This window comes from Mauremys reevesii, linkage group 11, assembly GCF_016161935.1.
Source record: "Mauremys reevesii isolate NIE-2019 linkage group 11, ASM1616193v1, whole genome shotgun sequence".
Classification (NCBI taxonomy): Eukaryota; Metazoa; Chordata; order Testudines; family Geoemydidae; genus Mauremys; species Mauremys reevesii.
Window position 1 is genome coordinate 16,845,358 of NC_052633.1, and position 24,755 is coordinate 16,870,112.

The 24,755-nt window shown below is 41.9% G+C and overlaps 2 protein-coding genes across 8 annotated transcripts in view; both read right to left on the bottom strand.

Annotated features, from left to right (window-relative positions):
* Positions 1-3,623, bottom strand: part of CPO (carboxypeptidase O) — a 36,500-nt gene extending 32,877 nt beyond the window's left edge. The window contains exon 1 of one of the 2 annotated variants that reach the window (XM_039494147.1): positions 3,511-3,623. Coding sequence is in view for 1 of the 2 variants with exons in the window: in XM_039494148.1 (XP_039350082.1) it covers positions 3,511-3,512 (2 nt within the window). In the remaining variant the exon portion in view is untranslated. The remainder of the gene's footprint in view (positions 1-3,510) is intronic. The other variant, XM_039494148.1, reaches the window with a different exon arrangement.
* Positions 3,472-24,740, bottom strand: FASTKD2 (FAST kinase domains 2). 6 transcript variants are annotated; one of them, XM_039494142.1, is made up of 13 exons: positions 24,646-24,740; positions 23,335-23,472; positions 21,736-22,547; positions 20,420-20,523; positions 18,321-18,429; positions 13,734-13,857; positions 11,087-11,226; positions 9,864-10,036; positions 9,216-9,379; positions 7,273-7,494; positions 6,242-6,329; positions 5,268-5,382; positions 3,472-4,261 (listed from the first exon to the last, which is right to left on the bottom strand). In XM_039494142.1, the coding sequence occupies exons 3-13, from the start codon at positions 22,435-22,437 to the stop codon at positions 4,142-4,144; spliced, it is 2,061 nt and encodes a 686-aa protein (XP_039350076.1). In that variant the 5' UTR covers positions 22,438-22,547; positions 23,335-23,472; positions 24,646-24,740; the 3' UTR covers positions 3,472-4,141. The 6 variants fall into 6 exon arrangements, with proteins under 6 accessions (XP_039350076.1, XP_039350078.1, XP_039350077.1 ...); XM_039494144.1 differs by having other exon boundaries at positions 24,662-24,735; XM_039494143.1 differs by having other exon boundaries at positions 24,601-24,677.
* Positions 24,741-24,755: the final 15 nt, after the last annotated feature.

The following is a 24,755-nucleotide window of genomic DNA, read 5'->3' on the forward strand; positions in this document are numbered from 1 at the left end:
CATGTAGACAAACCCCTAGTTAATACTTCACAAATTCATAATGGGGGAAACAGAATGTTACATGGGTCCTCTATTCAGATTCCCTTGCGGCCCAGGGAATAAAACATGCTGCCCCCTTGCATGGATCTGGCCAAATCTATGCCAGTTCTAAGAAGCAGAGTCTGCTCTCTTCTTTGAAAAGAAAAAGTTACAGCTTCATCTCAATTGGGACATATCCAGAACTGCTATAACAGCGCAAATGAAAACGGTACTATTTATCACTTCACAGCCTGCATGACATTCACTTTGTGCAAAATCTCAGCTTTCATTTCAGAAAGAAGTTTCTGGCGATCACTAGAAAGAAAACCTTCCAAATGTGAACAGAGGGTAAATGGACACAAGGCTGCCTTCCTGAGTCTGCAGCCAGCCTGAAACAATGGCTCACAGAGGTGTGAACACCTCTGTCCCCTATTAATCTCACTGGAGTGAGAATTAAAACAACCCTTTAGGGTCAACATTAACGTTCATCATTGCTGATCACTTTAATGGATGGAATGGGTGGAAAAAAGCCCCAGGTGCTGAGAAATTAGGAATTGCTGTGAGGAAAGAAATGCAGAGGGAAGAAAGGAGAGAATAAAAAGGAAGAGGGAGAGAAAGAGAAATGAAGGTGAAAAGGAAAAGTGGGTGGTGGTCCCAGGATGGGGCCACATGCTTTCCCACTGAGTGATACCAAATGTGAAAACAAAGTACTTAATAAAGAATAGTAATTAATAAGTTGAGTTACTGTAAAATTCTATATTTGATCTTTGTAAAAATTTTCCATTGACATCGATGGGAGCATGTTATTCTAAATATATACTCTGGCCCATGATTCATGCCTAAAAATGGAATTTGGCCTTCGCTGATTAACACCTGAAAATCTTGTGACATTTTAGATGCCATGGCATGGTCGCAACTGTAATATGAACGATATTCACACTCAAGCTAGAGGGAAATGCTAGGAGGCAAATACAGTGGGTGCCACTTAATAGGAATCCTGATATTATCAACTTCCAGTGGGTAGCAACATTTTCTAATCCCACCCCACTGACTTTAATAAGATTTGGATATTGGCAACAGCATGCGGCTGACAACTTTTTGATGTGCCTCCCCTGTCTGCAACCCTGCCTGTGGCTGGGAGGGGAGACTGCTGGCAGGGCAGCAGCGGGAAGGTTTGCAGGGCTGCAAGCACTGGGACATGCCAAGCTCAGCCTCCTCTACTGTACAGCCCCGCAACCCCCAAATGGAAAGCCCCAGCATCTGGGCTGCATCCCCCCTGCTACCCTGCATGTAGCTGCCCATCCCAGACGCAGGCAGGTTGTGGCCAGGCAGGGAGAGGTACCACACATGTCCTAGTACTTCATTCCCTGGCTGCACCCCTACAGATTTACTTTCTGCTTATTAGCAACCTTTGGATAATAGCAACTTTTTACTGGGAACTGAGAGGTTGCTAACAAGCGGAATCCATGGCAGGAGGGAAAGAGAAGGGTAAAAGACTCAGAAAATCTGAAGACCAAAGTCTTCAGTGGGAACAAATATCTTTCTTGACTATTCTATAGCTGAGTATTTATAGCACTGTATCGATAAGGTGCAGGAATAATACAAACAGCTAGTGATACAGCAGAAGCAAGGTACTATCACAAAGTACGTTGCATATGGCATGAAATATGCCTTCTATTCGGAGCTATTACGTTATAACTAGCATAAAGAGAAGTGTCATTGGTTCCACCCAATGCTGTGTTTTTCCAGGGGTCGCTCATTCAATGCAGTGGTCATGAGTGCTCTACATCTCTAATGTAGTTTTGATAGCAAAGAAAATCGCCTGCATGCCATCTTGGCTACAAGAATAAGAAAGGTGCATTCAGATAATCAGTATTTCTTGGTGCATCTTTTCCAGAAAGAGGGAAATCCCAGCAATGAGCAAATCTCTTTGGTCTGAAAATCCAGTTTTAAATCTCACAAGTTCAGGTTTTCTGGCAAAAAATTTCCTTGCTTCAGGGTTTCAGCCAGTCTGAAAAACAGCAAGGACAGGCTCTTCTTGTGGTATGTTACCAGTCATAACTCTGTACATATCTGTACTAGCAAGTTCCCTCCACAAACATACATCATATTCAGCTGACCTACTCTGTGAAGGGTAGGGCAGCAAATTAAAATAATGCCTCGTTTCTTCTTTTCACCTTAATCCTTTTACCACATCACTGCAAAGCTTCAGCCGCATCCTCAGCCAGACACAGAGACAAAGAAGTGTGCAGTTCACAGCTCACTATGATGCGAAGCAAGAGCACCGCCATTTGGTTAAATAAGGTTACTGTCAAAGGCTCTGCCATATATTTACTAGCTCTGGTTGAACAGTATCGTTATCACAGAACTGACCATAACATAGAAATGGGTAACATATTTGTAAGACCACGTTTCAATGCTGTTACTACGTAAATGTTCAAAATGTCCCTTTTCAAAAATCGCACTTCATTAAAACAAAAAAATACATTTTAATTTTTCTGTCAAGTTTTCACTGACTGACTCTTGAAGGAAGTACCAATGAATATTCCCAAGAACAGGATGCAAAAGCTACGTCTCTCTTCCATTCCTTCAACGTAGAGCATTCTTTGAACTTTACATTTACATCACTAGGCAATACCACCACTATTTTGGTTTATCTTCTACTATGCAGTGGGCCAGTGGACGTTGTGTTGCATCACCGAATCATAGGACTGGAGGGACCTTGAGAGGTCATCCAATCCAGTCCCCTGCACTCATGGCAGGACTAAATATTATCTAGACCACCCCAGACAGGTGTTTGTCCAACCTGCTGTTAAAAATCTCCAATGATGGAGATTCCACATCCCTAAGCAATTTATTCCAGTGCTTAACCACCTGACAGTTAGGAAGTTTTTCCTAATGTCCAATCTAAACCTCCCTTGCTGCAATTAAAGCCTATTGCTTCTTGTCCTACCCTCAGAGGTTAAGAAAAACAAATTTTCTTCCTCCTTGCAACAACCTTTTACATACTTGAAAACTGTTATCATGCCCCTCTCAGTCTTCTCTTTTCCAGATTAAACCAACCCAATTTTTCCCCATCTTCCCTCATAGGTCGTGTTTTCTAGACCTTTAAATAATTTCTGTTGCTCTTCTCTGGACTCTCCAATTTGTCCACATCCTTCCTGAAATGTGGCACCCAGAACTGGACACAATACTCCAGTTGAGGCCTAATCAGAGCAGAGTAGAGCGGAAGAATTACTTCTCGTGTCTTGCTTACAACACTTCTGCTAATACATCCCAGAAGAATATTTGCTTTTTTTTTTTTTTGCAACAGCTTGTGGTCCACTATGACCCCCCCGATCCCTTTCCGCAGTACTCCTTCCTTGGCAGACATTTCATCATGTGATGAATCAAACTAAGTATTATGCAATAGCTGTAAGTAGTCTTCGAAAAGCTAATACTGAAACACAAGCAGACATCACAAGGCAATTTATACGAGGGACAGGATCTTACATCTATGAGTCTCAGAGCACTTTATAACAGGGGGAAAGGCTTCAGACTGAAGAAAAAGCATGGAGCATATAGAATCATTTGCTGTCTCAGACTTCTGAAAACGAGACGAGAACATTATTTTTTGAGTTACAAACTTGTCCAGAGATTTGGGAGTTTCAATTTTCCACTCCAGTCAATATCTAATGATTTACTGCTTTTCTGGCTGGAGTTCTTACTGAAAGCTAATGACAGATTGACGCATGTTGTTCCATTCTCACTACAGTGAGAATGGAGTCATGATCCCAACTGCTCTGAAAGATTGTCACATTTCCCCAGTTCAAGAACACATGAGAAGTTTAGCCCATTGGAGTAGCCTATATGTAATTTAAAAAAAAAAAAAAAAAGATTGTTGAAAATATCTCATCTTTCTTTTTCCCTTTTTTTTTTTTAAGTCAATTATTGTTTAAGGAGCTTTAGCAAGTAACTGCTTCTATTGCTAAAGAACTCCTTCAGTAGATATAGTTGAATTTACAAACTTTCTACAGGGTACAATCTCTTGAGGCATTTTTCAGGAATATATGAAAATGTTTCCTTCTTCTTGTGAATGGCTGTGATGGGAAAAAAGCAGGGGATCTGAAGTTCCCAGTCCATTTTAAATATTATCCTGCAAATTCACATCAGAAACAGGAAAAGCATCAACTGAATAGATTTCTCCCTTCAAACACTCAATTGCTTCTTCGTTCTTCAGTTTTTTAAACTCCTGGTAGTGGACCTTAGTGGAGAGGAGAGGAAAGGAAAGGATGCATTAGTTCTGCTGCTAAATAACAAACTCACATTGTCTTGTGAACCAGCACACTTAGTAAAGGGAAACAGATATAGAGAATCCCTGCATTCCAGAAAGTGATCAGTTCAGATCAGCAATTCCACATGAAAACAGTCAATATCTGATCAAATTCATAGACTTAAGATCAGAAGGGACCATTATGGTCATCTAGTCTGACCTCCTGCACAATGTAGACCACAGAATCTCACCCACCCACTCCTGTAACAACCCCCTAACCTATGTCTGAGTTACTGAAATCCTCAAATCATGGTTTAAAGACCTCAAGGTGCAGAGAATCCTCCAGCAAGTGATCAGTGCACCACGCTGCAGAGGAAGGTGAAAAATCTTGAGGGCCTCTGCCAATCTTCCCTGGAGGAAAATTCCTCCCAACCCCAAATATGGCGATCGATTAAACCCTGAGCATGTGGGCAAGACTCACCAGCCATCACCCAGGAAAGAATTCTCTGTAGTAACTCAGATCCCTTCCCATCTAACATCCAATACAGACCATTGGGCCTATTTACCTGCTAATAATCAAAGATGAATTAATTGCCAAAATTAGGCTATCCCACCATGCAAAGTTCCGAATTATGGTATAGGGATCAAACTCCACTTGGACATAGTTTACCATAGTGGAGTCGTAGAATATCAGGGTTGGAAGGGACCTCAGGAGGTCATCTAGTCCAACCCCCTGCTCAAAGCAGGACCAATCCCCTGACAGATTTTTGCCCCAGATCCCTAAACGGCCCCCTCAAGGATTGAACTCACAACCCTCGGTTTGGCAGGCCAATGCTCAAACCACTGAGCTATTTGCCCAACACCATAGACTACTATCACTGATCAAGGAGTTTTTCCAACAGTGTCAATTTAGGTTAAGCTCACCACTCCCAGTACTCTGTTCTTCACCCATCATACATGTCACCATACTGATAAGACCTGCATTTAGGCTTCTTACCAGTATCACATGATAGCCCAGCGCTTTCAGATGTCTCATTTTCATTGCCAACTTGCCTCGGGGGTGTCTTGTGCCAAAACAGAAAGCAGACGGAGGAGCACAGAGAACAGCCACTCTAAAGCCAAAAACAGTAATAATTTCTTAGGGAGCTGGCAAACCGCTTTATGCTGCTGCAGTTTAAGTATTCTTCACAGCTAACTGTTCAGAGAATGCCTTTAATATTAAGGAATAGCACTGCTGTGTTTGTTTATTGCTAATATTTTTGTCCATTTCTAATTTAATCATTCTTTTGCTTCTCTGGACTTAAGCAACTTAAACCCCTCTCTCCTGCAATGTGTTTTATCTAGGTGCTGAGGGCTGCCCATTCAGTTCTTATGGCAAAGATTGAATTCCTGGGAGGGGCATGGGCCTCTTCAATCTAGCAGACAAAGGTATAACAAGATCCAATGGCTGGAAGTTGAAGCTAGACAAATTCAGACTGGAAATAATGTGTAATGTTAACGGTGAGGGCAATTAACCATTGGAACAATTTACCAAGAGTCACGGTGGATTCTCCATCACTGGCCATTTTTAAATCAAGACTGGCTGTTTTTCTAAGAGACATGCTCTAGTTCAAACAGGAGTTAATTCAGGGAAGTTCTATGACCTGTGTTAGGCAGGATGTCGGACTAGAGGATCAAAGTGATCCCCCCTTCTGGCGTTATAACCTAGGAGACCTTTATGAGGGCAGATTATCCCACATCTACCCACTGTGGAGGTTCTTGCATCTGTGTCTGAAGCATCCAGTGCTGGCCCCTGTTGGAGGCAAGATACTGGACTAGGCCCTGGTCTGATTCAGAATGGCAATTCTTATGCTCCTGTGAGAGCATAGAGAAAGTGAATTACTTGCTCTGCAGATCAGTGAGCCAGAGAGGCAACAGGAAGAGCCTCACATAAAGGCCTGATAAAGAAAACTTGTAACCAAATAAAGGTACCTTTGAACATCTGGAGCATCAGCAGGATCATCTACTTCAGTTACTGGAAGCGCTTTTTTTCTGTTTGCATCCATTTTGATTTCAAAATCTGAAAGAAAAACAGTCAAATATTAAATGCCACAAGAGGCTTTGACCATGGCAAGAGGCTTTGACCATTCCAATATAATTCATGGAGTCAATGGAAAAGAAACAGCTATAATTACTGCATTTGTGTGACAGTTTGGACAATATACTGCTCTTCCTTTAAGAGCAACAAATAGAGTCAGTTGGCACCTTGACACAGTCTGAAAAGGTGCTTGTTATCACAAATCAGATACAGTATGCGTAGGTGTATCAATTCAGGATTTAAAGAAAAAAATTCTGACCAGGTTGCTATGAAATCTCAGACAGATCCATACATATTCCCATGTCCTTTTATCATTGAGTTTGATAAATTTAAGAATAAAAATACCAGAAGTATTACAAGTGAATCAGGCAATGATAGCTTGCAAATGATATAAATCATAGAAGTATAAACCCTGCATACAAAAGAAACCATACACCATGGAACTTTACTAAATTTATAAATGGTCTCTCAGTGAAGGTTAGATCCTGTTGTTTAAATCAAAGAAAAAGGAAAACTGTTCCACAGCTAAAACAACCACCTTGAAGTTTCATATTTTGCCATTTTATATTGTTTCTTTAATCCAAAGATTAAAAAAATAGGTTAGCATTAAAAGGTCAGTGTTGTTTAATATAGTTATGGCCTATTGGGTTTATGTAGGATTAGTTGCCTCAAAAGCCACATTTTAACCACAAAGCCCAATGCAATTTTACAAACCACAGCAGTAACAATATTTTAGTCAACTGTCCAACTATTTTAACGTGAATGTCATAGAAAATACAACCATAAAGGCACAGTTGTCAAATAGACCTTATCACCAGAAATTTATATCTTAAACCCCTTGTATTATAGGTAATAGTTGCCAATCCATTTCTTTACCACTATAAATCAAAATTCAAAGGCACATGACAATTAATTGGTCCCATACCAATGTTGTAATCATGTGGCAGTTGGATGTTTTGCTGAAACATACGCTCATCTCCCAGAAGTTTCAGCAGAGCCTCACGAACCTCAGGGAGATCAGAAACCAAAGGTGAGGAGGGTTTCTTTATAAACATAGTTGCTGGCTTGGTGAATGAAGGACTATCAAGTTCCAGACACATGTTCACACAGTGCAGCATCATTTCATTCTGTTCCTTGTTAAGGCCATCTGAAAAAAAGGACAGAAATGTAGCATTAAAGTGGATTCGTTATATTTATATGGTATCATTTTATGTCACGAAATCCACAATTTCACTGGCTACTATTTGCAGTACGAACAGATTTCAGTTTTGCTGAGCAGTAGATTAATTCCAAATTAGGCATAATAAAACTAATTGTTTCTTGAAAAGATGCCATCAAGACACTGTTAAAACCTTCTTGTTCTACATAGCTATCTAAGAAATTTACAAGACACACATTACTGTAGAATCAACCCCCTGGTGAGGTAGAGCAATGCTATTATTCCCACTGTACAGATGGAGAATGGAGGAACGGAGAGGCTAAGAGACTTATCCAAGGTCACTGAGGAAGTCTGTGGCAGAGCAGGGAGTTGAACCCCAGGGCTCCCAGGCTCTAGATTACCACCCTAACCACTGGACAATCCACTCTTGAAAGTCTGAAATCTGTTCATTTACTCACTTTTTCCCCTCTATTGTGCACAGCTACACACATTACCCTGTTACAGCAGGGTTACTAATAAGTTGAAAGACATTTATTCACACATGGAGGTTGTTCTTAAAAAACAAACAAAAAACCCAAATACTTTAGTGGATATTGATAAAACACAAGAAGTCAAGTCACATTTTGGATGTCACTTTCAGAGCATGCTTTAACAGTACCAAACTACAGAGCTGGGCAACATTTTTCAGCTGAATGGCAAATTCTCTGATAAAATGCAGGTTTTGTGGTGAGTGAAACTATCTGCAAGTTTGGATCAAATTCAGCAAATAGTTTCAGACAAATTAAATGAGGGGAAAAAATTGTGGAAATGTTTTTTCAAAACAATGTGCAAACATTTCATTTTACCTGAATGGAATTTTTTCATTTCAGTGGGAAAAGCCCCCCTTCCCCCCCACCCCCGCCAAAAAAAAAATCAATTCAAAATAAACTGATATTCCCCCTGTGATTCAGCCAGCGCAGGGAAGAGTCAATTATTCACTCAGCTGTACTGAATTATTCAGGTTCCAAGTAGACAGACTATTTTGTTGAAGTGTAGGGACTAACAGAACTTCCCAAAGGATACACAGTCTGCAAGCAACAAATACACTTACACCCTGAATCAGTGCCAAACTAAGCGATTAGCTGTAGAGAATTATAACACGAAGCTCAACGACTACCTTGAACCATTTCAGTTAGGGTCTTTCATCCTAAAGCAAAACAGCCAAGCAACTTCTAACAACTAGTTGTATTTTGAGCTAAACTTTGATTTAGCTGAAAAATATACATCACTTGGGTTAATTTTTTTTAAATGTTCTTGGAAAATCTTGAATGCGTATCACAGAAGAAAGAATCCACAATTTGTTCACATTTGACTTTCTACAACAAATCTTGCATTTACATACATAGGCACACAGTTACCTAGGAAACACTTCCCTCATTACTGAAGTGTCTTATCTGAAAATGGTACCTCCAAAACAACCCTCCCCACCGCCATGATGAGGGCATTGGTTCAGTGCTAAGTCTGAGGACAGAGTCTCCTGAATCACTAACAAGTAACAACTTGCAAAACTCAGGCTTTTTTATTTCATATCTAATATTAACCTGTCTTAGCTTGTGAGCTTCAATGCAACCACACCCTAAGGAGTGATTGTGTTGAAGCTACTACTACTCTTATCTACACACTACTCTGAATTCAATGGCATAACACATATTAATACATTAATGACTGACCTGATTTTAGTAACTCATTGAGGTTGTCCTCTTGCAGGAGCTGACTAAGTGCAGGCTGTGGCAAATACTCTAAAATGCAAAATGAATACACTGCCTTCAGCAGATCCACATTAGAAATCCTGGCGAGGTACTTATTCAAGGCACCATTTAGAGACTCCAGGAATCTTCAAAAGAAAAAGAGAGACATCTTTACATACTAATTTATAAATAAACTCAGACTTTCCTGAAAATCTCTATAAAATATAAATCAGTACTTTTGAAATAAAACCCCAGACATTCCAATTTACTTGGATAACCAGAACCCAAGTCCAGCACCTAAGCTTGCTGCTAGCTACAACCTGTTCACCACTTTTATCAGTCTATCACTTAAGTGATGGGCACCCATTCTCTATTACATCTTGTGCATTCTCTATTACATTGCTTTACTGTTTGGAAAAAAATGTATATCTGCCTTTTTTATATATATATATAAAAAAAATAGTGACAGGTATAGCAAGTTTATCTCACAGATTAGTAAAACAGGACCAAGTGAGAATTATTTCACAACTGGAATCCAAGATCAGTAGCAAGTACTCTTTCGTGTGCCTGTTCAGACACCCACATAACAACTATGTAATTTAATACAACGCTTTCTAAGCCAGAACCTACTCCTGCTTTTGGCATTTGGGAACATGGTTGAGAAGCGAATACACGCGGAGAACACTTAGAATATCCTTCAGGTTCAGGGAATCAGGATGACTTGTCACCTTCTCAGCCAAAATATCCATCAGCTCAACAGGTCGAAAGCGAAGTCCCTCGAAGGCAGACAAAAACAGGACAATCTAAAATGTTAAAAAAAAAGTATATGAAGAAAAACCATTTTTAAGGCTAAAAAACAAATTAAAACTAGAGTAAGAGTCTCAATATGGAAATTTACTTAATTGTCTGGTGTTATAGCATCAGAGAGGTTTTTAAAAATGAAAATAAACTTTTGAAATTGTAATATTTTATTATGAGCATGACTAACTGTATTATTTATTACCATACTGCAATAAATAGGAGAACAATGGACTGTTGAACTCCCAAATACTTATTAAAATATTTAAACTAATATTGTCTCATTGTTTCCCTCTGATTCACCATCTGTATGTCTGTATCCTTCTGTTGTTTCTTGTCTTACACTTAGATTGGAAGCTCTTTGGGGCAGGGACTGCCTTTTGGTTCTGTGTATATCTAGTGCTGAGCACAAGGGTTCAGGTCCATGATGAGGGCTTCTTGGTGCTACACTAACACAAATAAAACAACAGCCAATGTACCAGTTTTACTGAAGATTTCCCCTCAACCAATCTGTATAAATACACAGTGTTGTTTCAAAGATATACATCAAGAAAAAGAAGTTTGAAACTGACATTTTTCAGCCATGGACCAATTTCTACCAAGTTATTCCTATTAAACTTTCATGAAAAGAAACCAGAGAAAAACTGAGTTGTTTTTTGTGCCCCTTGAATTTTCTAACATTATGTAGTTGCTCTACGTGTAGAGCAAAACTGGAATGTATGCCCATTTTTAAGCCCATTTCAGAATGCAAACTGAAGTACTGAGTCGTAACTAGCAACTCTATAAATTGTGTTTGTGTGCACCTGGGCACAGCTGAGTATTGGCAGTTCTAGTGGTGTCACCTGGGCATAGCTGAGTATTGGCAGTTCTAGTGGTGTCACCTGGGCACAGCTGAGTATTGGCAGTTCTAGTGGTGTCACCTGGGCACAGCTGAGTATTGGCAGTTCTAGTGGTGTCACCTGGGCACAGCTGAGTATTGGCAGTTCTAGTGGTGTCACCTGGGCACAGCTGAGTATTGGCAGTTCTAGTGATGTCACTTGTGGTCACTACCTCACCTGTTTAGTGTCCCACATGTAGATGGCTGAAGTCACATAGTTTGCTATTGCTGAATACAGAACTACATTGCGGTACCGGAGGATGCTGCATGATTTCAGAACACGGATTAGCTGCCAAAATGGAGTACCAGGGATACTCTCTGTAACAGAGGAACAAAAAAAGTAACAGTGACTGTGAGCTGCGCGTTGTGGGATATGACTGGGGCCAGCAGGGTGTGCTGTGAAAAATCAGATGGGGAGCCATGGAAAAGACTGGGACTGGCTGGGCAAAGGAGACTGGGATGAAAAGTTTGGGGATACAGACTGGGACTTTGACTAGGAGCCTAGAGGGGGATGTTGGGACTAACTGGGCAAGGAGACTGGAACTAGGATGAGAACCCTGAGGAGTGGAGACAGACTGGTTTGGTGAGGAGAACAAGACTGGGACAAGGAGGTGAGGGTGGGGGAAGAGACATGGCTGGGACAAGGCAGAAGGGACGAAGCTTGAGAGGAATGGGCAGAAAAGTCTGTGCCCACCAGAGAACAGTCCCCTCCAGAGCCTGGAATGGAACCCAAACATCCTGAGTCTTACCATTCCTCTGCCTATGGGTTTCACAGCTATTTGCAGACAGCAATGTGTCTCATCCCCCTCTAGTGCTGGTCCATATTGAGGATCACCAACTATTATTACTATAAGTTACTCCCTTTGAAGTAGAGGGAGAGGTGTATGAGCTGGATCTAAAGCAGTGGTTTTCAATCTTTTTCATTTGTGGACTTATAAAACCATTTTTGAATGGAGATTTCCCTTTGGAAATCTTAGACAGTCTGTGGACCCGCTGTGCGCAGACCACAGGTTGAAAACCACTTGTCTAAATGTTTCAGTCCTGCTGATGACCTTTATGTGGGCATCAGTATGATACCACAGGATGGAATGTTTTGGTTTTTTTTTAAGTTTGCTTTTAAAACCCTAGGAAATTATATGTATGGATGCACATGCACACACAAACCCCAAAATAATTTGTATTAAAGGAAAAGTAGCAAGGCTGCAATGTCGAACACTCAAAAGTTAGGCAATGCAAGAATTAAGGCTTCCTGTGTAACCTTAATTCCGTTCCCCATATGCATTATGATACAGTCTGTAATTTCACGATCACATTCTATTTTTTCCACAAGACCTGTGCCTCGTTCAGTGCACAAGACAGACGTGATCAGGGGATCATCAGGGTTGCATAATGAAGGAGGCTGTCGTCTAGCCCCTGCTTCATTTGTTGCAGTAGTTGGAAGGTGTATATTGAATGAGACAGATGGCTGCAGAAATAGGAAGGATGGTCTCATGGTTAAGGCTACTTGAATGTCATCCTGGATTCTATCCTTGCCAAGCTTTGTCTTCTATCCTTCGATCCTATGTAATGCTGGGCAAATCACTTAGCCCAATGTGTTCCTTGTTTTCTGGGTGCCCAGGTTGAGACCCTGGAATCTGATTTGCAGAACTGCTGAGCACTCACAGCTTCAAGTTAAATCAAGAGAAGCTGTGCTTCAAACATATAAAGTGCCAAATAACACTAAGTGCTCTGAAAAAAAATCAGGTCCAGTGCATTTCAGATTGGGAACTCAAAATTAGTGCACACTTCTGACCTTAATATCTGTGTGCTTCAGTTCAGCATATTTAAAATGCAGATACCACCACCTCACTCTTCGGTGTTATGAAAATAAATCCGTATTTGTGAAGCACTCAGATATTATAGCGATAAATGCCACAGAAAAGCAAATTAGGAAATAAATAATTCTGTCTTCAGATCAGGATTTGAATCAGGTGCAGTAAATAAGACCTATGGCTGTATGCTAAACAAAGTATTCAATAGCTTCATACTAGGAATACCATCCATCCTGTACATTAATGAAGCAGGGATCCCGTGGGAGAAAATAGTTTGTTGCCATATCATAAGGTGTATGCACAAGGAGACCAAATTAAGGCTGCACATGAACCTGAACTTTGACATTTCCTACCTTTTGAGGGCTTGACTTTGCAACATTAATGTTTTTTTACCATAGTTTTGAATGCAAGAGTATATATCAAGAGATAATGTTCAATTATGTCTACAATACTTATTGCAAGGGTCTCAGTAAAGGTCAGAGTATTAACCTTCATTTTAAGTTCCTTTGGGCTCGACTGAGCCATCATTTATGAAGCAGAACTCAATAATGAAATTCACTTCATCAGTGAACATATCCCCTTCTGCTTATTCCCTAAACACAGAGCTGTCAATTCATACTATGAGATGCAAATTTCCAGTTCAGAAACAGTTTTAAAAGCACATCTGAAACCACTAATTTTACTTGCTGGTCTTTAGTTAGCATTTTCTCTATTTATAGAATTTGGGGAAAAAGAAACAGAATTTTAACTTCAGAGCTATGAAGAGTGCCATTATAATCCATGGAGATGACATTTCATGGTATTAATGAGGGCAGAGACCATAAAAACTACTTTCTTTGAGCATCCATCAGTCTTCCAAAATTTTTTGTACTGCATTTTGTCTGATGGATCTGTATTGTTAGACTACAAAACAATCATGTTTTGTGGGCTTAAAAGGAAATTGGAATAAGACATTTTCATTAGGAAGAGTCAGAGTAAAGGAGAGGGGAAGTTTAAAAATTCACTTTAACTCACCAATGATTTTGTTACTCGAGGCATCCAGGATTGGCATGGAGCAGTAATTCATCGCAGCCAGAGCACTAAACATGTGTTGAGCATTCAGAGGAGTCAAGTGGTCCAGCTCTTTCAAAAGTCTATCCTAAAATGAATTCAATTTGATTAGACTCTTCATTCTTGGCATTGGCAGTCCAAATTATCTCTGCCGAAGAATGAAGTGAGTTGGGGAGATCAAAACTACTCCAATCCCGTAACCTCACCAGATTTGCACTGAAGAAAGAGTTGGAAGCAGTGGAAGGAGCTTAAAATAACTCCTTCCAATCGCTTTTCTTATAGAAACAACTACAGCTATTCTAATGTTTAGTGTGAGCTGTCCTTAAAAAGTTCTCAGGTGCTCCCGTTTCTTTCTTGAATCAAATCATAGAATCATAGAATCTCAGGGTTGGAAGGGACCTCAGGAGGTCATCTAGTCCAACCCCCTGCTCAAAGCAGGACCAAACCCAACTAAATCATCCCAGCCAGGGCTTTGTCAAGCCTGACCTTAAAAACCTCTAAGGAAGGAGATTCCACCACCTCCCTAGGTAACCCATTCCAGTGCTTCACCACCCTACTAGTGAAAAAGTTTTTCCTAATGTCCAACCTAAACCTCCCCCTCTGCAACTTGAGACCATTACTCCTTGTTCTGTCATCTTCTACCACTGAGAACAGTCTGGAACCATCCTCTTTGGAACCCCCTTTCAGGTAGTTGAAAGCAGCTATCAAATCCCCCCTCATTCTTCTCTTCTGCAGGCTAAACAATCCCAGTTCCCTCAGCCTCTCCTCATAAGTCATGTTCTCCAGCCCCCTAATCATTTTTGTGGCCCTCCGCTGGACTCTCTCCAATTTATCCACATTCTTCTTGTAGTGTGGGGCCCAAAACTGGACACAGTACTCCAAATGAGGCCTCACCAGAGCTGAATAGAGGGGAATGATCACATCCCTCGATCTGCTGGAAATGCCCCTACTTACACAACCCAAAATGCCATTAGCCTTCTTGGCAACAAGGGCACACTTGACTCATATTCAGCTTTTCGTCCACTGTAACCCCTAGGTCCTTTTCTGCAGAACTGCTGCCCAGCCATTCAGTCTCTAGTTTATAGCAGTGCATGGGATTCTTCCGTCCTAAATGCAGGACTCTGCACTTGTCCTTGTTGAACCTCATCATATTTCGTTTGGCCCAATCCTCTAATTTGTCTAGGTCCCTCTGTATCCTAGCCCTACCCTCCAGCATATCAACCACTCCTCCCAGTTTAGTGTCATCTGCAAACTTGCTAAGGGTGCAGTCCACACCATCCTCCAGATCGTTAATGAAGATATTGAACAAAACCGGCCCCAGCACCGACCCTTGGGGCACTCCACTTGATACCGGCTGCCAACTAGACATGGAACCATTGATCACTACCCGTGGAGCCCGACCATCTAGCCAGTTTTCTATCCACCTTACCGTCCATTCATCCAGCCCAGACTTCTTTAACTTGCTGGCAAGAATACTGTGGGAGACTGTATCAAAAGCTTTGCTAAAGTCCAGAAATAGCACATCCACTGCTTTCCCCTCATCCACAGAGCCGGTTATCTCATCATAGAAGGCAATTAGGTTAGTCAGGCATGATTTGCCCTTGGTGAATCCATGCTGACTGTTCCTGATCACTTTCCCCTCCTTTAAGTGGTTCAGAATTGATTCCTTGAGGACCTGTTCCATGATTTTTCCAGGGACTGAGGTGAGACTGACTGGCCTGTAGTTCCCTGGATCTTCCTTCTTCCCTTTTTTAAAGATGGGCACTACATTAGCTTTTTTCCAGTCATCCGGGACCTCCCCCGATTGCCATGATTTTTCAAAGATAATGGCCAATGGCTCTGCAATCTCATCGGCCAACTCCTTTAGCACCCTCGGATGCAGTGCATCCGGCCCCATGGACTTGTGCTCGTCCAGCTTTTCTAAATAGTCCCGAACTACTTCTTTCTCCACAGAGAGCTGGTCACCTCCTCCCCATACCGTGCTGCAGAGTGCAGCTGTCTGGGAGCTGACCTTGTCTGTGAAGACAGAGGCAAAAAAAGCATTGAGTACACTAGCTTTCTCCACATCCTCTGTCACTAGGTTCCCTCATTCAGCAAGGGGCCCACACTTTCCTTGACTTTCTTCTTGTTGCTAACATACCTGAAGAAACCCTTCTTGTGACTCCTAACATCTCCGGCTAGCCTGCCATATTTACTTTTCTTCCTACACATCGGGATGGTTTGTTCCTGCAACCTCAATAAGGATTCTTTAAAATACAGCCAGCTTTCCTCGACTCCTTTCCCCGTCATGTTATTCTCCCAGGGGACCTTGCCCATCAGTTCCCTGAGGGAGTCGAAGTCTGCTTTTCTGAAGTCCAGGGTCTCTGTTCTACTGCTCTCCTTTCTTCCTTGTATCAGGATCCTGAACTCGACCATCTCATGGTCACTGCCTCCCAGGTTCCCATCCACTATTGCTTCCTCTACTATTTCTTCCCTGTTTGTGAGCAGCAGGTCAAGAAGAGCTTTTCCCCTATCAATCAATACAAGAGGACCTTATAATACTTATTCCTGGTTACTATGTATATAGTTTTCCTACCAGTGCTTGAAAGAATGGTGGTTTGCTAATTAGCATGGATGGCATATTTACCAATATTGCACAGTCAGGATGATATCTAGTCTTTGCCATGTGCAAGAGCTCTAAGTTATTCTAAATCCTTAGTAAATGACTCACTATTTTCTACTGCCCTTTGTGATACACCTTTGGCAGATGTACACTAAATTAAACAAGATTTAAAAAACTGGTGAAGCTATAGTGGGCCCACTTCTGATGTCACTTAAGCCACAGTAAATCAGGAGTGACTGTTTGCATAGTTAGGATTATACTGACGCAACCATCAGCAAAAATTAGGCCCACTAATTTCAGTTTCACCAGCTCTTAAAATAGTTTCACCCAGTACATTCTCAAAGACACATAAAGGGCAATGAAAAAAATGCATCAGTAATAGAAAAAAAAAAAAGTCAAAACAATGTTTAAAAATACTATATCAACCCCAGCTCCTTTCACTGGAATCAGAAAACATTTTAAGAATCTCATTCCATTGGGACTCAGGCAGATTCATAAATTCAAGGACTGGAAGGGACCTCGAGAGGTCATCGAGTCCAGTCCCCTGCCCTCATGGCAGGACCAAATACCGTCTAGACCATCCCTGATGGACATTTATCTAACCTGCTCTTAAATATCTCCAGAGATGGAGATTCCACAACCTCCCTAGGCAATCTGTTCCAGTGTTTAACCACCCTGACAGTTAGGAACTTTTTCCTAATGTCCAACCTAAACCTCCCTTGCTGCAGTTTAAGCCCATTGCTTCTTGTTCTATCCTTAGAGGCTAAGGTGAACAAGTTTTCTCCCTCCTCCTGATGACACCCTTTTAGATACCTGAAAACTGCTATCATGTCCCCTCTCAGTCTTCTCTTTTCCAAACTAAACAAACCCAATTCTTTCAGCCTTCCTTCATAGGTCATGTTCTCAAGACCTTTAATCATTCTTGTTGCTCTTCTCTGGACCCTCTCCAATTTCTCCACATCTTTCTTGAAATGCGGTGCCCAGAACTGGACATAATACTCCAGTTGAGGCCTAACCAGCGCAGAGTAGAGCGGAAGAATGACTTCTCGTGTCTTGCTCACAACACACCTGATAATGCATCCCAGAATCACGTTTGCTTTTTTTGCAACAGCATCACACTGTTGACTCATATTTAGCATGTGGTCCACTATATCCCCTAGATCCCTTTCTGCCATACTCCTTCCTAGATAGTCTTTTCCCATTCTGTATGTGTGAAACTGATTGTTCCTTCCTAAGTGGAGCACTTTGCATTTGTCTTTGTTAAACTTCATCCTGTTTTCCTCAGACCATTTCTCCAATTTGTCCAGATCATTTTGAATTATGATCCTGTCCTCCAAAGCAGTTGTAATCCCTCCCAGTTTGGTATCATCTGCAAACTTAATAAGCGTACTTTCTATGCCAATATCTAACTCGATGATGAAGATATTGAACAGAGCCAGTCCCAAAACAGACCCCTGCGGAAACTCCCACTTGTTATACCTTTCCAGCAGGATTGGGATGTAGTTACTTGCCTCTCAATAGCATAATTCGTTACATAGAAAGCCCTGTTACAATGAAGCTCACGGATAGCACCTTATCTTTTATGCTACCAATTTCTTACATAAACATCTCCACGCTTTCTATCCCTATGCATGGTTTGACCTTCGCACCCTCTACTGATTTAAGTCCCTCCTGCAGACATACCTCTGTTGGGCAGGCTACAGCAAACTTAATTGACACGTGTAGTCATTTAAAAAAAAAAAAATTGTTTCCCCTTTCTCAAATCACTATTTACTTGCTTACCTGTCGCTGGAGGATGAGCAACTTGGGGAAGTTGCCGTTCATTTTCAATGTCTGGAAACTGCTTAGCATACAACAGGTGCTACCATAAACAACTAATAAATAGCAACACAGGAGCAGTAGCTATGCAGGAATAATAGTAGGACCCACCAATGATTTTAATCTTTTACCTCAAATTTCCTTTTGAGAGAGAGTGGGGCATCTTTCCCAAAGCATTTCATCATGCTTTGCAACATAAAAATGTTACTGATCTTTGGAATTCGCTGCTCCACCAGTAACCTGATAAGGAAAAAAATGGAATTGGTTTAAGGAGGCTTGGCCTACACACACAAGTTGCACCAGTAAAGCTCTGCTTATTTTGGCAGGAGCAGGCACACATCTGTCTCCCATGGATGAATCCTGAGTTAAACTGGTGTCGCTCCTCACTCCTCTTCCATACACACAGCTTTTTTTTTTTTTAATTAAATTGGCGCAACTCTATACTGACGTAGTTAAATTGACTTAATAGCAATGCAGCTATCTCCTGACAATGAAGTAACTACACTGGTGTGAAGTATCAGTAGGACGACTTCTCACTATGTGCCATGATCTGTCCGGCAACCTTTCTAAACTCCACTGCCCAAGCAGTGCAGAGGACCCTGGAATGCCCTCCCACACTGCACCATGCTTACAGTGATGCAGAATGCTGCTGTGTGGACACAGTGCTGCAACATTGCAAGATAGACCAATGCAAGGGCAACAGAGTGAACATACTGCAGGGAAACAGAGGTATCAGTTTAATTAAACTGATGTAACTTATCCCAGTGCAATTTCTCTGTGCAGACAAGCCCGCAGTGACCCATGAAATTCAGGAGAGCCTCATATAGGACACAGCAAAGTGGAGCAGGTGGAAAGGAGAACAAGTGATACTATGGTCTGTAGGAGAAGAACAGGATCTTAATATAGCAGAAGGCAAAGCATCACATAGAGAAAAACTCTGATCTGGTGTATCTGTGGTTGCCATTTTAGCTCAGTAGGAAACAAAATGGCTAAAGAGACCAAAAAACCCCAACTCTTTAAACCACTATTTTTTTAATCAAATATCAGAGCACTAGTTTTGGAAATTTCAGTGTCTGTATGGCAGTGGAAGGCTCTGAAATTGATCTACTGAGACTGACATTTCCCTGTGAACAGGCAGGCGTTTGATTAATCAAGATGGAGCCAAAGTCGTCTAAGTGAAAAACAGAGAGGGATAACCTACTTTCCCCCAAACTCCCAGAACTGTGCACCTGAACTTCTAACAGAATATGTTATTTCACCAATGTGCCCATCCTCTTGTAGCTGGAGCTGAAATTGGATTGATACATACAATACAAATCCACCAATATGTTCTGTTAGAAGCTCGGGAACACCAGATCTCTGAAGGGGTGAGCAGATGGGGCTTTGTAGACCAACAATCTGAGCACAAAACCACCACCCATAAACAAGTTATTCTGAAACAAGAATAGATATAATGCTTCTCCCGCCCCTACATTTGAATAGAGGAGGAATACAAGCAAAAATGGTATTCCAACTCAACGGCTTTTCCTATTGAAATCAAGAAGAATAATACATAGCTGAAACATAGGGCTTTTCACTAATAGATCTCAAAGCACTATACAAAGGAGGGCAGTTTTATCCTCACTTTACAAATGGGGAAACTAAGGTACAGAGAAATGGAGTGGCTTGCCCAAGGTCACCAAGCAGGCCTGTGGCAGAGACCAGGTCTCCTGTGCCCCGGTCCAGTGTTCTAACCTATCTCCACCCTTTCTGCCGAGAATACCAACAATGATGCCAAAGAGAGTTATTTGTTTTAGCTACTAGCTGATGGTAATGACTTGGGCCCCAATCCTGCTATGAGCTTCTCGGGGTGGACCCTGCACAGAGCTGTCACAGAGTTCAAAGTAGAATTACAGCCACGGTCACTACAGAGTGTCCCTGATTGTCTAAGACCATGTAAAGTTACTTAAAGGTTCAAGTGTCTTCCTGCTTTGGACATTTCTACCATATTTTACATAGGAGAACACTGCAGGGATTCCTAAAATTTTCTAATGCAATGTATCACTAAATAAGCCTCAAGAAAATGCTAAAAATGTAAGCCAGAAAATATCAAAGTGTATTTTGGGCAAAAGAGTAAAGATGCTCACTCTCCTTTCATACCGTATTTATTTTCCTCCAACAGAAATAAATGGTCACATGACAAGACTTGTAAGTAAGGAAACCATTTAAAAAAAAAAAGTAATTTTCTCACTGTAATCCAGCTTGAAGAGCATCCACATTTCTGCTTTTTTCCATGGTTACCAAGGTGGTTGCCACAACAGAGAGACATCGGTCATCAAATTCATTGAGGCGCTCCTATTAAAGATATATTTTCACAATGTTAGAAAATTCTTAAGACAAAGTGGTGGAATAATCAATTTTTACCAGCTATCTCCCCCGCCCACACAAAGAAAAAGGTCAAGTCACTGGGGCTGATTCTACTTTGACCTACACACTGGTATAATTCTACTGACTTCTGTGGAGTTAACTCCCAATTTCCCCTGAGAAAATGAGAAATCAGGCCTAAAAGAAAAATCGCATTAAGGACAAAAGGAAGAACTTGTGTAATGTACTATACATAGTGTGGATACAAGCTGGCGAATGCCGTAGTGGTCATGTTCAAGATTTCCTCTCTAAAGTGTTTTGTAAACAGTTAACAGTGTTTTTAATGTGCAGGTTCAAGCACATCTGGGGCCCAACCGTGGGCACCCTCCCCCTCCATGTAATAAGTCAGTGCCCTCTTTCCCTCTGAAAGCTGCTTTATTAAAAACACATATAACTCTACGAAGTAGGATGGGTTGGCTAGGTGCAGAGTTAGGAGGAGGAGGTGGTGGAGATGAGGACAGACTAGTTTAAAGGAACGGACAGGGAAGAAACAGGGAGAAGAAGTTGCACACAGCGGTCGGGGGGAGTAGTTGGTGGGAGGCTCTGAAGAAAGTCAAGAAAGAAACTCCCAGGACAGCAGCAGGTCCAGAAATGGAGAAACCCTCACCTAGCACAGCATGAAATAGTCATATGATGCTCAGAGGAAGTCCCCAATTGCATCAGCAGCTAGGGAAGGTCCTGTAAAAATCCCCAAGATAAGCGAAGCATAATACAGCTAATAGCGGGTAGACCAAAGAAAGCTCCCAGAAGCAGCAGGTAAAGGAACTGGGAGTCCAGGAGGACACTGGCCTCTGCCCTCAAATCAAAATATCAAAAAAACCTTTCCTCACAACTGCTCACTCTCAAACCTGCCTCATATCATGTGAGGAGAAAGGAGACGGGGAAAGGCGGATGGAGGGAGAAAAAAAAGAGTTTTTCTAAGCCTCAAACAGATCTAAAGTTTTGGCACAGCCTGAAGCGCAAGTATTCTTTGAGCACTCTCTCTTTATATGGTGTGGTGTGGGTAGAGGAATGAAAACAAAGCATGGGCAGAACTCAAACCGCAGGCATTCATGTGGAGACCCTCCGAGGCTATAGCCTCTACAACTTGTAAGAGCTGGCGCTGGAATTTTATTCCAATCTTTAAAAGATTCCAATACTTACCTGACAGACCCTCAGCAAAGTCTGAACCAGTCGAGTGTTCTGGGGTACCCCTAGCTTCAGCACAGCATGTAGACTGTATACCAAGTCATCACACCACATGCTCCTGGACTCTTGCATCAGACGCTGACATAGCTGCATAAATGCAGGATGCTCGACCATCAGTTGTTTTTCATAGTGCTTCTGGTCTTCGGACAGCTTTTTGGTGAGCAGCCACATAGTAGTAAAACAGTTACTACAATGCTTCTCAGAAATAGCAGACTTTGAAACTAGGTCTAATACATCACAGGGAGATGTGCATTTTTTAAGGTCATCAAAGAACTGCTGTGGCTGACTCCTTTCACTCTTCACTACCAGATTCTCTTCAACAACACTTCTATCTTCTTCTAGAGGGTCCACGGCACTAGATGAATTTTGCACATGTTCATCTAATAGAGTCTTTGTAGCATTCTGTTCTTGTGCAGTGGCATCTCCTTTACTATAAACAGGCACCTCCTGAGACAGCAATCGGAGAGATGATTCAAGCCGGCAAGGAGGAACATTTAACAGGAATCCTCTGAGGTTCACACTTTGTATGGCACTCTTACGTCTACTGATCCCTAATGTGTATGTCCTCATTGCAGTTCTAAAGCTGGGACCCAGTTTAGAACCACATACATGCAAATGTCTGATTGTCCTTATCAAATAGCCCACTTTATTGTTCATTTTTGCTACTGTTTTATAAACAGCTTTCAAATGCCAGCTCAGAAGACAGGGCCTTAATCAGATTCAAGCCCACAGAAACAGGCCTTTGGACACCCGGTAAAATGCATTATCTGTGAAATCAATTGAAAATTATAAGATCATTAACAAGCTTTTGGTTTAGAGGTTAAAATACCACATCTACTAACACATCTTTTACAGAGGGAACCTGAAACAGACAGCTCTGGAAATAGTTCAATTTCATTTTTAATCAATCATTAATTAAATGAGTGTCTTCTGCTCCTGACTCCACAATTACACAGGGTCTCATGGTCACAAAACTGTTGCAATTCCACAGTACAATTGACGAGGGACAGGATTTGAAGAGAAACTGGGCAGACTTAAGCCCTGAACTTGCATCTACACTGGTAAATTGATTTCAGTGGGTCTCCACACACTGGTACAGAGGTCTGTCCTCATGAGTGCACTTACAGGACCGAGTTCAAACTCCGTACCTTCACTTTCCTGATTTCCTTTTCCCCAAGCCTCCCGGAGCCATGCAGCACTCCTGATTTACCAGAAGTGATAAAATTCTGACACTTGCAACAAATTCAGCAGTTAGACAACACAGAGATGGGAGCCTCTAGAAATGCCTGAGACAGATAGAAGATCTATATTATGAGACTAAACAGGACCAAGTAAAAGATAACACCATACATTTAACTATTAAGGGCTTCCTGCACCTTCCTTTGCACAACCCAGGAGCTTCTATCAAAGGTTGCATCCATTTTTGTGGTGCAGACAGAAGTCATGGATCCAGTTAACTCATGGGGAGTCTTGGGTGTTCAAGAAATGTATGATCAAGGCCTGATGTCATAACGTGCATAATAACTACAAAAGTTAAGAGAAATTAAAGCTCACAATTCATGGAACAATCCGATGTACTGGGACCAGACAGGATTCCGTTTCTCACATGAACAGCACGCCACAAGTGGAAGACACATTTCAGTACAGGCAGTAGAAATCTTCAGGGATTTTACTTTCAGACCTGCAGAATTTCTGAAGGGAGATGGACATTTTTTTTATTTTTCAATCCACTTAAGTCTATTATATTTTAATGAGGTATAACTGAAGGTATAATTGTAAGCAGAATTCTGTGTATATTAGGGCAGAAAAGGAGTCCATGTTGTAGCCCTTTGTTGTAGAAGACTAACAATACTGCAGCAACTTCAAGCAAGATATAAATTAAATAATTGGAGATATACTTATCTCCTAGAACTGGGACCTTGAAAGGTCATTGAGTCCAGCCCCCTGCCTTCACTAGCAGGACCAAGTACTCATTTTTGCCCCAGATTCCTAAGTGGCCACCTCAAGAATTGAACTCACAACCCTGGGTTTAGCAGGCCAATGCTCAAACCACTGAGCTATCCCTCCTTCCCCAAATTAAAGATTTGCTGTAATTAAATATGAAAATTAAGAGCAATTAGCATTTTTAATTAAGTTTTGATTTTACACAGTTGACAAATTTTTAATCATCAACATGCTAAAAATTGTGCAGAAACAGCAGTTGCATATTAGAAGTTATGTGGTTTTGGCAGACAGATAGCAGTTGAGCATTTAAGTAGCTGGGGTGGCACTTCTCTCTTTTCCATTTGCAGATGCTCGCAGAGGGGACTTTTAAGATTAGAGGGAGTCTCCAACCCCAACTTTCATAACCCAGCAACCAGCTGCCCCATTAACTGCATGTTTCTAACACAAGCAGCAGCAGCAGAAGAGTTAGCACCGGTTCCCGTTAAGCAGTTATCTTTAGGTTTCAACCGTTGACCACAGGGCAGATCTCACACATCTCAGAGGTGCAGTTTCAGGCTACCTGCAGACTCAGGCAGACCCACTGCTTCGGCTCCGTGCCATTTACAATGCTAAACGCAGGTCACAAGGCGTATAACCTTCCTTAAAAGAAACCTCAGGCCCCGGAGCACCGCGGCACAGCCGGGATGGATCCTGATCGTCACATACCAGCAGAGACACCTGTGAACTCCCCGTGGCTTCCTGGCATGAGCCCACGGGAGCCCCCATGGGGAACGAACACACACACACCCTCCCCCCGTCACCCGCACTGTGAGGACTCACAGGCCCCCTGGCCCCCGCCGCGGCTGGAGGCAGCCGGTCAATCCCGGGGCCTCTCACTATTCCAGGGCAGCAGCCAGGCTGATTCCCCAGGGGCGACCTCACCAGGCAATGGACCGACCCGGCTACGCCTCATGTGACCGGCCTACGGGAGCCGCCATGATACCTTCCTGACGTGCCCTCTCTAAATCTCGCGAGAGTACGGAGCGGACCAG

Bases quoted from the DNA above. Each gene is read 5' to 3' on its own strand.
- FASTKD2 (XM_039494142.1), bottom strand. From the start codon at position 22,437: ATGAACAATAAAGTGGGCTATTTGATAAGGACAATCAGACATTTGCAT. The intron at 20,524-21,735 runs GTAAGTATTGGA...TATCTTTAATAG, and splicing joins CTTTGCTGAGGGTCTGTCAG to GAGCGCCTCAATGAATTTGA. The intron at 11,227-13,733 runs GTGAGTTAAAGT...CCTCTGTTACAG, and splicing joins CTCGAGTAACAAAATCATTG to AGAGTATCCCTGGTACTCCA.